This window comes from Coturnix japonica, chromosome 15 (genome assembly GCF_054131305.1).
Source record: "Coturnix japonica strain WE chromosome 15, WE-NBRP24, whole genome shotgun sequence".
Taxonomy (NCBI): Eukaryota; Metazoa; Chordata; class Aves; order Galliformes; family Phasianidae; genus Coturnix; species Coturnix japonica.
In genome coordinates, this window is record NC_140677.1 from 13,100,721 (window position 1) to 13,115,498 (window position 14,778).

Sequence of the window (14,778 nt, forward strand, 5' to 3'; positions counted from 1 at the left end):
CTTAGTATGATTTTTTTCCTATTGAGAGTGGTTACCTGCTTTCCTGGCTGTGGGGAAGAGTGGCAGATGATTGGCCGAGCTACAGCTTAAAAAGAAAAGCTGCGTAAATTACACTGCACACTACTATTGCTGGGCTTTGTTTTGGCTTCTATAAATAAGTTGTTGAATGCCAATTCAGTGAGTAAGAATTACTGTTTGAAAAACAGTTTCACAGTTGCAGATACGCTTTATAGAATTAATGTGAAGTATGTGTTAATGATGTTGTTTTAACTTGTGAGAGCCTTACAGTTGCTTGGCCAGTCGAGCCATGTTTCATTAAATGTTGTGCAAAAAATATACTGGTAACTTTTCTTTTTTGGAAGGTTTTGAAATCTTCTCGAAGAAGCTTCCGAATATTGTCTCTTGATTTCTTGCATGGCAAAATATTTCTGTTTGCTTGTAAGAGGAAAAAAGCGCTGGGCTCATTCATTGGTAGAGACATTGTGTAGATTTATGTTTTTCTGCATATCAATACAGAGGTTCAGAAAGCAGTTCGGATAGAAGTTGAGCTTTGTGTGTGCACTCAGTATGAGTAAGCAAAATAGAACAACATTGTTGGAAGACAAAGCTAGAACAGGAGATATTCAGAGTTCTTACTGTGATGAGTAATTTGGTATATTAGTGAATGTTATGAAAGGTAGGTATTCGGTGATATAAACAGAGTTTGTATAAGCTTACAACAAACAGATACTGTTTGATTTGAAGCACCAGCAATGTTTCTCAACTTCGACATCCTTAGGAATAAAGTAACTTAGTTTTTTAATGAAATATTGAATGCTTTTTTGCACATAATTGTGTGTAGTGTGAAACATGTTAAGCAGGCGAGCTTATTCAGATCTATTATTTGTTTATGTGTGTGTGTATATATATATATAATCTGAGGGCTTGAACATCTATTCTGCCTTTGCTCCCATGGCATCTTTGGGTGTCTTTTGATTGTTGTAAGTAGAATGAAGAAAAGCACAATGGGGGAGTACAACAGAGCACTTGATTACACAGAAAGGTGTATGCTCTTCAGTTCTGGCCATGACGACCCAAACTACTGCTGGTGCTGGTGGTTTGGTTTGGAATAAATTAATGCATTTTGAAGTAACAGCAGCAAAGCTGCTGGTTTAACACTTAATAACAATTAGTGATGAACAGAACTGGCAGAAAAGCTCTACTGGTATTCAGCTTCAGGTCTGCAAATCACTTTCCCTGTGTGGAGACAACTCAACTACTTGTTTTCAGATACTTTTTTGTCCTTAACTTCAAGGGTGAGCCTTGGGGTATGGAAGAGATGAAAAGTCTTGAAGGATTTTGCCAAACGTTCAACAGTAGGAGGGGCATGTGAAAGGACACCTAAATGGGCAGTAAAAGGAAACATTCTTCATAGCAGATTCTTTGGGATTGAGTTACATTTCTGGATACCATCCCCATATGTGAGTATCCAGCTAAATGTTGTTGTGAATGAACCAACCAGGCAGATATTAAAAGGAAAGGTTTGTATGTTAGTTCTAATAGGTTTTTCCTTCTTACAGCTATCCATTCAAAATTGGTTTTACAGGTCTGACTACATAAGAGCATCCTTGTCAGTCCTAGTTATAATGTGACCAGGATAATGTGCCTGCTGAGAATTTACTTACATAGAGTTCTGTCCCAATCCCTGTTGATGTAAACAGGGAGTTGACTTTGGTTCTTTTGTAACTTTAGATTCAGGTATCTAAGAATTGTTTAAAAAACAAACCAAAGCAAAGGTGAGGGGGAGTGATAAAGAAAAACAAACGCAGCGTGAGGTTTAGGGGTGTACACCAGTGAACTATTTCAAAAGGGCAGCAGTTTTAATTAGTTTCTAATTGCTTAAAAAAGAAAACAACAAACAGACAAAAAAATAAAACAACCTAAGGCATACACTATAATAAGCCATTAAAATGGGAAAAATCAATATATGTTGAGGTTGTTTCAGCCAGGTCAAGAAATAGAGGTTGCTTATATAACGTTGATCTCTTTCCCGCTGTGGCAGTACTTTGTAACATGTGTCTGGGTGTGTAGGCTCAATCTGTTTCTCAGTAAAGTTTTAGAACCCCACTTAAGGTAAGTACAGCATCACCTATGACCTAAGCATGGAAGGCCCTGATGCACTTCAGCATATTGAATTCCAAAACCTTTTGCATTGTGAGAATTGATCGAGTGGTCCGACTGTCAAATATGTGTGTTTGAGAGGATGGCATTAACTGAAATGACAGATGGAGACCAAACAGGATTGAAGCTTTGGTAGAAGGGAGAGAAGCCCTGACTATTTTAAGATAATCTTAGAATCTGCAGGAGTTGCCATTAGTTAGTACAGAACTGTGTCATGGTCCAGTTGTGATTGATTTTTCTCAGACCTGCATTATGATGGCTGTCTTATCTTACCTTGATTAGATTAGTAAGAATGTGGCTGTTACAGACAAACCTGTTGAATCTTTCTGAGGTGAGTTTCAAGTTTAGTTCCTAATGAGTAAAGATTACAATGTCTTCCTGGTGGAGACCTCAGGAAGAGGTGAAGTACTGATTGGACAAGACTTCCCTCTCTAAAATATATCCTCTACCAGGCAATGGACAGTTTCCTTAATTTTCACATTAAAAGCAAATTTAGATATTTTCCAGGCGAAATATTAAGAAAATTGTTGTGGTTGCATTGTTTGAGTGAAGGGAGAGTTTGAGATATTGTCCAAACTGAAATGCAGAAAAATAACCCCAAATCATCCCACCTGCAAGTGTATTGACAGCAATGAATATGATACATTCACTGCTCATCTGCTGCTTAATCAAAACGAAGCTTTGAGGGTGTTTGTAAGTTTTCTACCAAAAGTGTAACAACACTTTCTGTCTTGTTCTTTATGAAGTTTGGAGTCACAGACACTGAACTGTCAGAGCATGATTAGTTAGCCTTCAATTAGTTCACATGTTCAAAGTGTGCCCTTCTAAGATTTTTTTAATGAACATAATGTGAAACAAAACAATCTTTTAAGTGATCTTCCATGTGGTGTGAACAGTCTGGTAGTTAGAGCTGTCATCTTTGCTCATTGGAGCAAATAAGGAAGTTACTAATCAATTCAGTGCCATCAGCCCAGGCTCTTGTCTGACTTGGCAGGTCAGCAAAAGAATCTTCAGGGACTGGAAACCTGCGAAGTGTTAGTGGAGCTGCTGGCGTTCCTGAGAGCTAGATGAACATGTCTGCTGTGTCATGGAGCAGCAGCTCTGATGTCTGTTGCTAACAGCATGTGCTGGGGTGCAGGATGGGCTTTGTGACTTCTGGGAGAGCAGCAGTGTGTGTTCATGCACCACCGCACCCCAATTACAAAAGCCTTTTAAGAATCCTCTGATAAGATGTGCCAGAGGAGGTAGATGCCGTATGTTGTGGTTGGCTCCATTTCTTCTCTAAGTGACCTGGGTTTCCTGAACAGTGCTCCTTAGACAGAGGGAAGTGTGTTTTGTGGGAATGGCTGTACTAGTGAGGCTTTTCTTGAGTAACACAAAGATGCCTGTGGGTTTACTCTTACGTTGGTAAGCGTATTTATTGGGAACTGAGGACTGCTTGCAGATTTGTTTTGCCACATGTAGAATCAGCGTGTAAAATTTCAAGGTTTGCTTCTGAAATAAAGCTCTGTGTTTTTCCTAGGTAATCATATTCTACCTGATGAAGATTTGGCTTCATTTCATTGGAGTTTACTTGGTCCAGAACATCCACTAGCTTCACTTAAGGTACAGTTTTATGTAACTGCTAGCAATTAAGCTAAAATCAGTCATGACAGTTAATCAGAGCAGCGTAATAGATTAATACTTGAAGTGTTTTGCTAGTACAATAAAGACCAAGGGGAGGCTTATTCAGAAAGGCTCAGGTTAGCCTGCATGGCTCACACAGATTTTTGAGTCACTGCAGCTATGCAAAGCTCTTGTTCTCAGTCACTCTCTGGTGTTCCTATCTGTTGACTGCAGATGATACCTGGGGTGATTAGCCTTACCAGGCTAAACTTAGCCTTTGTGATCTCCCTCAGTGCCCTTCAGCTATGTGAGCTGTACTCCCAGTTGTTTCACTATGTGGTTTCACTTAGAGATGTAGCTTCTCTCTATTTATTTATTATTTTTTAGAGAGTTTTTTACTCTAGTCATGTTCTTCAACCATCAAAAATAATTAGCAGGGTATCTTCCTACTAAATTATATTCAGCTAATCCAAGTTTGTGTGTCAGTTAACTGTACCTGTCAAATTAAGGTGTAAAATATACTGGTGTTGGTTGTGCAAGAAAATCAGTGTGATCTGACTTCAGTAGGTTTTTTGTTGGTTTTTTTTTTCTGAGGAGAGTAGCTTGTCTGATGCTCTTAGTTTACAGTATGTCTGTTCTGCTGCTTCATCAAACCTGCTTTGTGCATCTGCCAAGAAGCTATAAGAGGGAATGTGGACACACTGGAGGATGGAGTAATAGTGATCTTTCTTTCTCTCTTCCACAGCAGACATATCTTTTCCTCCCAAAGTGTTCTATGTAACAAATGAATGTGCTTTTTGTAAGTGCTATAAGCCTTTTTCCTTGACGCTCCTAATGTTTCTTGAGCACTGAAAAAAATTAAACTTATTTTGCTCAAGGTAGAACTTAAAAACAGATTGAAGATGTTTAGCAGAATTTTTAAGGTTTTCACATGCATTGCTGAGCAAACAGCCGTGACAGTTTGATTTTACACTCATCCCCTTTTTTGTTCCTGCTCCTGGTTTTAGGAAGGTGAGTGTCAGCACATTGTAATCATAAAACAGTGCGAACAGGCATGTTTGCCACAACCTTCCGATATTTGAGGTGAAAAAATGAAAGAACGAAGGATTGGTCCTGTATTGTTTTTGGTTAGGATGGGTAAAGTGTAGGACTTCTCTCATGGTGCTTGATAAAACTTTCAGCTGTGTAGGGTACTTTCCTGAGTTTCAGGCAGAGTAGATCTATATTGTAGGAGGACTGGAGTATGATTTCAGAGATCTTTTGAAAACCCTTCTAAATGCTTACCGAGTTACACTACCAGAATGCAAATTAGACTTTGTCATCTTTGTTTTTGCATTTACATTTTCAGTGAAAGCACCAATTGAGTTTTTTACCTGACATCCTAAGGAAATGAAATTTGTTTCCTTAGAGATCATTGGGCTGATTTGGGCAATCCTCCCTTTGTTTAGTCTCTTGACCAATGATAATCAGATTTGAAGGCAGTTCCCATCTGGCTGTTGAAAGCTCTGTGAAAACTGATACACTATTATTGATGAAAAAGACCCAAATTATTGCTCTTGCTGATGGGGAAAAAGCTAGCACAACACATTGCTTCATTTCACAGCAGCTGGCTGGTCAATTATTAAATGCATAGTCCAAACGAGCTGCAGCATTACTGTCTCCTGACTGATAACCATGTCAGAAGAGTCAAAGAGGCTGGGCTGAGGCAGAAGGGACACCAGTCTTCCATTAGTTACCGGTCATGAAACAGCTTGGTTTTTTAGCTCCAGTTTCAACTGTACCTCATGGTTTGAAATGATAACTTGCTTCAGTAGTTCTTCATTGAATTTTATTTCATATGATGTATATGTGATGTCACTACATCTATCTGTGAAGATAGCTTTTGTTAATTGCAGATGTGCAGAAAACAACACTGCTTCTAAATTTTATGGATGTTCAATAAAACTTGAGGCATGTTTATGTCAACCATAAGTTAAAGAGCAAGAAGTAATTTCAGTACAGTTAAAAAATCACAGGCTGTCATAAAAGTTCGAAGGAGGTAGGAGTTAGGCCCTATATGATAAAATTTTGCTTTTTTGCCTCTATTTAGAGTTTCTGTTAAGAATTTTCCAAACATGGGGCTCTTATTCCACACCTCATTCGGCTCATTTAGTATTTAAAAATCTTACTGTTGCATAAATATTTTAATCTTTTATATCTAAGTATGATCGTGAGCATCGGTGCTAACAGTTACAGTTCCTAGTGCTTGATCAGTTGCTTGTCAGTGAGATCTATGACAGACTGTGACATACAATTTATTTTCATTCCTTCTCAGACTTTTATTATGATGAGACAGAATGGTTACTCTTCCTAAAAGAGAAGCTTTACTAGTTCACCAAGTGTGACGTGGAATAAAATGACCAGTCTTCACTGGTGGAAAATTGGCTTGTCTGGCAGAGAGTGGAAATGAACCTAAGTGTGACATGGCAGCATCTGTACCTGCCTGTTATTAGGCTCCAACAGCAGCAACTGTGAAATTCTACTGACAAACTTAAATGAGATTACTTGAAATTGAAATGAGAAGAGTCGTTAGAATTCCTGAGCAAGAACTTGGCTGCGAGGCCTGGTCTGGAATTGTAGCATTGTACTGTGTTTTATTTGTGTGCTTCAGGATTTATTTTGAGAGATCTAGAAAAAAAAATTGCTTCCCATTCTGGAAAGCTTGCTGCGGGCTGGAGCTTCAAAGTCAATCTATTTTTGCAACAGAGTTGAATTATGAGGGACAGTTCTCATCTCTAGAATGAGTTGGTGTTGATCTGGAAGAGCATAGCGTCAAAGAAATGCAAACTTGTATATACAAGGGAAAGGTAATCTTAGAAACAAGCCTTGGCTAACTTGCCTCATTGGAGGAAGAAGAATATGCAGTGAAACTATGTGAGGTGGATGTCTTCATTTGTGATGGATTATCTTCCTGTTAGGATGGATTTGAAAGGATGGATTTGCTGAACTCTTCGGCAAGTCCTTGATATGCCCACCATACAATTTATCAAATCTATTTTTACCCAGCAAAAATATCTGTCTAATCTCCTTGGCTGCTCAGTGGAGGGACAAAAAGAGATGTTTCCAGAAGACAATCCAGAAATATGCAGGTTAGACTGCTTCTGTGAATTGCTCCGGGTTCTTGTCTTTCTCCGTTGACTTCAGAGGATGTCTGCCAGAGGGAGACTAGTAAGCAAAGTAGGTGCTTGAAGTGCTACAGATTAGATGCTACTTTTAAAATATGGTTAAAGGGTTCTCATGCTGAACATGAAGGATCATCACAGTGGTGAGTCAGGCTGGAAAGGGCCTTGAGAGGTCATCCAGTCCAAACTCCTGCTCAAAACATGGTCAATTTGAGGTCAGAACGGGTTGCTCAGTGCTTTACCTAGACTTGCCTTGAATACCTCTGTGGTTGGAGATTGCCCAACTTGTCTGGGCAGCCTGTTCCATAGTCTGACAATCCCCATGGGAAGAATGTTTTTTCCTGGCATGTGAGCTTGACCCATCTTGTGTCTGTCTGTACCTTTTATCTGTTGTCCTTCTGCAGTGCATGCATCGTCTGGCTCCATGCTTTTGATAAGCTTTTAGTGGGTATTGGAAGGCTGCTCCAAGGTACCCCCAAAGCTTTGCCTCTGCCAGGCTCAGTAAGCCTCAGTCCCTCAGCCTCTTCCGATAGACCAAGCTCTCCAATTCCTTCACAGTCTTTATGGCTTTCAACTGAGCTTGCTCAGCTTTCTTGACCTCTCCCTCATACTGAGAGCCCAAAGCTGAATGCTCTGTTGGGGAGGTGATACAGTGAGCTCCCAAGACTGGTCAGCTAGCTGTATTCTTGGGATGCCGGCCTGGTGCCAGCTGGCCTCTCCTCTCTGCCTTGCTGACTCACCTTTGGCTCGTCTCAGGCTTTCACAGTGCAGCTCCAGCTTGCATAGTGACCAGGTGCAGTGCTTGCTTTTGTACTTGTTGATTTGCTTAAGATTCCTGGTGGCCTGTTCCACTCGCTTGTCTAGGTCTTCCTGGATGGTAGCCCAGGCCTCAAGCTCATGCTGCTGTTTAGGAATGTCATGCAGATCCTCTTATACCCTATGTGTCTGTGTCATCCCTTGAGTTTATGCTTGCGCTCTTCCCTTGTATGTAACTTTCACAGGCCAAGACAAGATGCAAACAGTTTGCACGGGATCTCGGTAGAAATTACTACACAAAAATAAGAAAACACAGATAACTTGCGTTCCTCAGGTCTTCAGCCTTTTCTCTTACCTATGTATAAAATGTTCCCTGTGCATCACCTCACAATAACTAAGCAGTCAAAGTCACTTTTTTCAGTGGTTTGAAAATAAATGTGAAATGATAATATGTTTCCAGCAGGCACAACAGTAAGCGCTGGTACTAGTGTTGATTAGCCTTTAAAGGCTTTGTGGCCAGGAGATGGTGGCAGCTCTTGTTTTTCCAAGCGTAGCTTAAGTGCTTCCTCCAGTATCCTAATAATCCAGTGGAGTTCCACATATGTGAGCCTTTTTCCTTCTGATAACGTAGTTTAGCAAGTTGGTTTTTGTCAAATCCAAGGCTTTTTAAAAAGATGTTATCTTTAAGTGCAGCTGACAGCAAGTCTGAATCATTAACAGGTTTCCTGTAACCTGCCTAATAAATGCTGAAGATTTATCTTACATTTTAATTCACACATGATTAGAAACTCATTTCTGATCCAGTGCAAAACTGAAATTTTGGGTTGCTGGAAAGTTGTAACATGAAATCTTAATAACAGGAAAGTTGATCTCATTTCTCCGCTTCTCTGTTTTGGCTTCTGTGGGAGCTCACAGGACATTTCATTTTGAAGGTGTTCTCACTTATGGGCCAGGAATCTTCTGAAACAAAGGCAAAGAAAAACCAGATGTCTGAAATGTCTCAGAACCTGTAGTGCTGTAAATCTGTACTTCAAGAAGGTCTCACATCAGGAGTTAAGAGTGTGCCCCACTGCAGTCCTCAGGCTGTTGGTTTAAGAGCAGCTGTGGTACGCATAGTAAGCCTTAATTCGTCTCACTTGAGCTTTGGACCTGCACGGTCTGAGCTGAGTGTCTCAGTATCTTCTCTTGATACTGTTTAATGTTTTAAGAATATTACTATCTTGGAAATGACATCAACCTGAAGATACTGCTTATTCTCTTTGCCCTCTGAATTTTGAAGCAGACGTTGCAGGAACACTTAGGCAGTAAAGTGGGATTTCTCCAAGGTGCTCTGCAGAGAGCACATCTAACATGACACAGCCATGTTGTGATTCAGCTGCATTAGAAATGTGCTGTTGTTATGTGTACAAATAAAATGGTAGGTGTTCCTAAAACAGCTTAGATTAGAGAAGCTATTTCTTCTGTTTGCAGATTGGAGCAGAATTCCCTTATCAATCAGTATTTTTACCTGTAAGCTTATGTGTGAATGCGATCTGTGTTTGGGATTGTTCTGTACATTCAGATTGCATGCTGCTGGAAATTTAAATTTACTGTCTGCAAAAATAAAAAGAATAATTAAAATAGCTGCTGTGCCACTGACTAAACTAAATCTGACTGTTCTTTATTCAGGCTTAGAAAATGTAGGGCTCATCCCAGGCAGAGAATGCCCAGATAGAGAATGAATATCTTGACACTTCTAGACATGAGGGGAGGAAAATTAATACGAATGGGAATCTGAGCAAAATTTCCATGGTCTAAATATTAAAGATGTGTAAGAGTGCATAATAAATGATCCAACACAGGCAGAGGAGAGAAAGTAATGTGGTAGACTGCATATGAAATAAAGAGGACTTGTGGATTTCAAGTTGCAGAGTGAAACCTAGTGAAGTGTTAATAGGAGTTTTGCATAAACGTTTCTGACAAGGCTGAATTGCAGTGTTTTTAGTAAAGTATGGTTCCTCTGTAGAACACAAGCATAAGGATTTTTTGCCTTTTCTGGTATCTAAAAACTAGAACTCTTAAGCAATAATTGTGACCTTTCAGATCTTGAGTCGCCGATACATTTGAAGTGGGCAGTTAAAAGTTAAAAACCTGGCTGCCCGTGGAGCTACTGATAGAGTGCTCCGGAATTGTACGAGGTTCCAGACAGACATCTTAACAAGCTCCTTAGGCATTCCCTGAAATGTAGGGCATGCAGTCAGAGCTGAGGCCTTTCTTCTGCCCGCATTGTGCAGAGCAGTGGGAAGGCAGCAACCTTCCTGCAGCGAGCAGCTCTTGAGACGCAGCTCTAGCACAGCTCCCAGCTTCTCAATTCACAGTGGGCTGTGGTGGTTGCTTGTCCTGAACTTCCCGTTCGGGATCATGCAGTACATATGAGAGAGGTAATTCCCATGATCATATGCTGAATAATCCTCAGACTATTTTCAGGATGCTAGATATAGAGGAGCCTATTGACAGAGTTGAGATGGAAGGCCACGGTTTCCAGGGCTATCCGGTTTCCTTCCTTTCTCCATGTGAACACTGGAAGGGTTCAGGCCGAAGATCTGAGTCTAAAACTTTCTGGCACAGCAGCGGAGCCATCTGCAGTTGTCAGCTGCTGAACTGTGGGAGCTGCAGCGGCTTTGGAAGTCATCCCATAAAGTTCTTCCAGCTCTTTCTTCTTACTACAAACAGAGTTCTTGTGCTGTAACATCCAGAGCGATTCTTATCTTCTCAAACCCGTGGCCTGAGTCGGTGACCAGTGAATTAATGGGAATTCATTATTTTCCTAAGGTCTTGAGTAGGCTGTACTCTGGGTTCTGTAGACAGAAATATGTATGGTCTGGAGTGTCATAAGCTTGAGGGAGATTTTTAGCACACTTTTACTTGCATGTTTCTTGTGCAGTCAGAACAATTAGTCAGACACACCTGACATCTGAGGATAGAACATTAATTATTTTCATTCTCTCTATATAAAATGCATACGTTTATATTATTAAAGAATTTTTTTTTAGAGGAAATGTCCAGCTGGAAAACAGTGTAATAATTAGCGTTCTTGACCTTGCCTGTTGTTGGATCAGGTACTTAAGCAGCAAATATTTACATAGAGTTGAGGTTTCTATTACATACATGTAGATGCATATGTACATGTATATACTGTAGATGTGAAATACACAAGTCATCATTTAACTTGAAGTTTTGAAAGCAAGGTGCAAAGCCCCAAAATGTTTAGTTCCTAAATCTGTCAACGTAGACTTTGTTCAATATATTTTCAGTAGACAGTTGGGTTAATTCTTTACTGTGTAAGTGAAGGATCTTGGGCTACCCTGTTATCTCATGTCAACGTGTTTATTTTCATAGGTACGTGCTCACCAGTTAGTTTTACCACCTTGTGACGTAGTGATCAAAGCTGTAGCTGACTACGTCCGTAATATTCAGGACACCACTGATTTGGATGCCATAGCAAAAGACGTTTTTCAGCACTCACAGGTAAAGTATGAAGAAAATATTGTTTGTTTGTTTGTTTTAAACAATTGCGCCTTATATTCGCATTGCACAATTGCATTCAGTAAAAGTAAGGTCTTGAATCAGGAGATACGGGAATCTGTTGTTGTATGCAGTGTCGTAGGTACCCTAATGTAATTGTCTGCTTTTTTGAAAGAAAAAATTATTACACATAGTCACAGTGCTTTGAAGTTTAGTTCTTGATAACCAAAGAGGTTTTGTAGTCTGGCTTTGTGTATGTGAAGATATGTAGTGTTTTTCAAGCTTTATCCTTACAGGGGCTGACGTAGTGTTTTTGGTGAGGGTGAGTCTCTGTGGCTCCATAGGCATTAATGCTGTATGTGATAAATCACATATAGTTGACCGTAGTTGACTACTCTGCAGTGCTGTGCTTACCTGTAGATGCCATGCCTGGATCTGATCCTGATAGATATTTCTTTTTGTATTTATTTATTTTAGTCTAGAACAGATGACAAAGTTACTCGATTTAAGAGAGCAGTTGCTTATTACTCAGCAACTAATAAACCTATGCCATTTCATCCACCACATTACATAGGTAAGTAATTAAGAAAATAAAACTTCTCACTTTAACTAAAACCTGATGTAACCCAAAGTTATTGTTGTAATAACCCTCCTTTATTATTAGGGTCTTATAAAAACATACACTCAGGCAATATTCATTAACATTAGAGTACAATGTTACAGAAAAAGTTCTTTGCAGTGGTTGTTCTCTTCTACTAGAAAGAGTAACAACCTAAACTTACTTTCCTCTTTAGCTGTTGCTGAGTCAGGGCTAAGCATTAGGTAGCATCAGAATGTAGTGCTGGCAATGAGTGAAAAGCAGTGTCTACTTCCAGTCATGAAGACAATTTCTTTTCCACAATACATTTCATACTCCTCACTGAACATACCTGATGTTTTTTATAGATCCTTTCCAAGCCTTAGGTTTATTTTGATGTCCTAACACATGTGCTTAAGCTATAGAGACTAATTGATACCTATCTCAGGTTGTTCCAAGGTTTACAAACTAACCTTGTGACCATAGCACTTAGCACATATACCTCATTCTTAACATTAAAATCTTAATTGGAGCTGGAATTTTCCAAAGATTTTGTTTCTGTACTGGTATGCTATTACTTTTGTGGGTTTTTTGGTCTTTTTTTTTAAGCTTTCAAAAAGTTACAGTGAAAAGTGTATTAAGGCTATGCTAGATCCAATATTCAAGTGATAGAATGTGCTGGTATTACGTGTATTTATGACGTTGTTTTTTGCCAGCTGCTTGCTTATCACATCTCTTGGGCTTTTTTTCTTCAAAGCTTCCTTTTGTTTCCAGGTAGAATAAAATTATTGTGCAGTAGGGAGAGAGGAAAACAGTTGAGAGGATGTGAGGCAGGTAAAACAGACTTCACAAGCTACAGAATATTTCTATTACGAGTTAAAAAATGAATGAAATTCACTTAAGGATTCACATAGTGGAGAACTGCTAACAGAACAAGAAAAAATAAACCATGAAAGCAAAAGGAAAAAAAAAACGGTAAAAACTGTGTCAAATAAATAGTGAGCGTTTTCATGAGTGGTTTTCTTTTCCTCCTGTTTGTTATTTCTCCTCCCCATTTGCAATGCAGCAGCCAGACCAAATCAGTTTGGAATGCCTGGGATAGTGCCACCATATGTTCCTTCTCAGATGCTTAACATTCCACAGACCTCACTACAAGCAAAACCTGTGGTAAGTGTATCTCTCTGCCCTTCTCCTTGAGAGAAACCTATCATGCTCATTGAATTAAAATCTAGGTGGGAAAGGCTATGTCTCACTTTTTTAGCCTGTGTGTTCACTGATTACATTTTCAACGTGGAGCTATAAAGATGAATGCCCAAGGTGGATGAGATTTCATGTGCACATTAGAATAAATAATATATGCTTTTGTTTTTGGTTTTCTTTTTGAAGTGAATCCTTATAGTTACCTTTATTTATAAACATTGCTGTATTTTAGGCCCAGCAGATGTCCAATCAGGGTGGTGCCCAAGGTCAGGGTCCGTACCCGTACAGTCTCTCTGAGCCAGCCATCACCTTGGAAACAGGTGGAAAAAATCTTTCTGAGCAGAACAACTACAGTAACATTCCTCATGAAGGAAAACATACACCATTGTATGAACGATCTTCTCCAATAAATCCAGCTCAGAGTGGGAGCCCTAATCATGTGGATTCAACCTATTTTCCTGCTTCTTCTACATCATCCTCCTCCGACAACGATGAAGGCAATGGAGGTGCAGTGAAGTAAGTTGTTCACAAGGATGTTTTTCTGCTCTTATTTTCAAAATCGTTCAGTATCCTGAAAGTAACCAAACCTGCTTATTAACGATGTGATAGGCTGTCAGAAAACAGTGTTAGGTCACTATGACTGTGAATATATCCATGGTTCACTCTTGTCGCCTTGTTCCTTAATGAGCAGGAATCCAAAACCAAATAACGTTCAGTATTTTTCCACTTCTGGTCTTATGTTTTATTGAAAGAAGGAAGGAGTGAGATTTTGATAAATGTCATAAAACCTCCCCGTTCTTTTCTTTGTATCAAAGAAATACTGCCTCACATGCAGTTCATTAAAATTTCTGTAGCTAAGAACTGGTTTGCACTTCCAATATTTTGGGGTAGTGTGGTTTTGCAGAGACACTTGATGTGAGTGTCAGAAAGCTGAGATGCTGTGACTTAAGAGCTCTCATTGACAGGCTATGTATATAACTATGCTGCAGTGAAATTGGTTTTGTTCTCCTACTAATGCGCTTTGTTTACCGCAGAAGTGTTTTAAGACTTCCACTAGATCGTATGTCTGTCCTTGGCAATAAAGTTGTGCAGACTTCCTTGTAATTACTGCTTACTGACCTACAAAAAGGAAACGTGAACAGAGGCAGTTTGTGTTCACCTTTTGTCTTGCTGGGTGTAGTAGCTTACAATGTGAGAATCAAAACCTGTGGCTTTAGCAGGTCTGTGATAGCCTCTGAAGGATTGTGTGTCATAGTATAAATACGCTTCTACTTGATACTGAATTCTGAACATATCTACAGTTACAGTGGTTTGGACTTGGTTTTTCTGATGCAGTCTGTCAACTTTAAGTACGTTATCATGTGTTTTGCAGTGCGGAACTGGAAAATTACCCCCTTTACACACATATAAAGTATTTTTCAGTGTTTTTTCTTATAGTACAGTTTTATGGAATACATTTTGAATTAATTTGGAAATGGAAGTCTAGGCATTATCACTGTTTGCAGTCTTCTGACCAAGGGAAATTACTTGGCATGGTGACAGGTATTTCAGGATCAATCAAGAATATTTCCTGCACGAACATTATTTAGTCATTGTAAAGGATTCCCTGTTACTTTGAAATATGATCCAAGTATTGTTATAGTGTAAATGAATAAAAGTAGGGATCTTGAAGGAACTTAGATATCTATGAATTGACGTTTTCTAATACGCAGCGTGCCTTAAAGTCCTCTCTGGTTAATTGTTGGATTAACAGCAACCAAGGGTTCATTGCATCTTAACTGGTACTTTAATGCTGTTTTTTTTTTTTTTTATGCT

General features: G+C 39.3%; 1 protein-coding gene across 3 annotated transcripts in view; it reads left to right on the top strand.

The window, feature by feature from the left end:
• Window positions 1–14,778, top strand: part of FAM120A (family with sequence similarity 120 member A) — a 46,165-nt gene that overhangs the window by 5,512 nt on the left and 25,875 nt on the right. For 2 of the 3 annotated variants that reach the window (XM_015874768.3, XM_015874771.3), the window contains exons 3-7: window positions 3,683–3,765; window positions 11,061–11,189; window positions 11,664–11,760; window positions 12,830–12,930; window positions 13,196–13,479. In XM_015874768.3, coding sequence (XP_015730254.1) covers window positions 3,683–3,765; window positions 11,061–11,189; window positions 11,664–11,760; window positions 12,830–12,930; window positions 13,196–13,479 — 694 coding nt within the window. The remainder of the gene's footprint in view (window positions 1–3,682; window positions 3,766–11,060; window positions 11,190–11,663; window positions 11,761–12,829; window positions 12,931–13,195; window positions 13,480–14,778) is intronic. The other variant, XM_015874770.3, reaches the window with a different exon arrangement.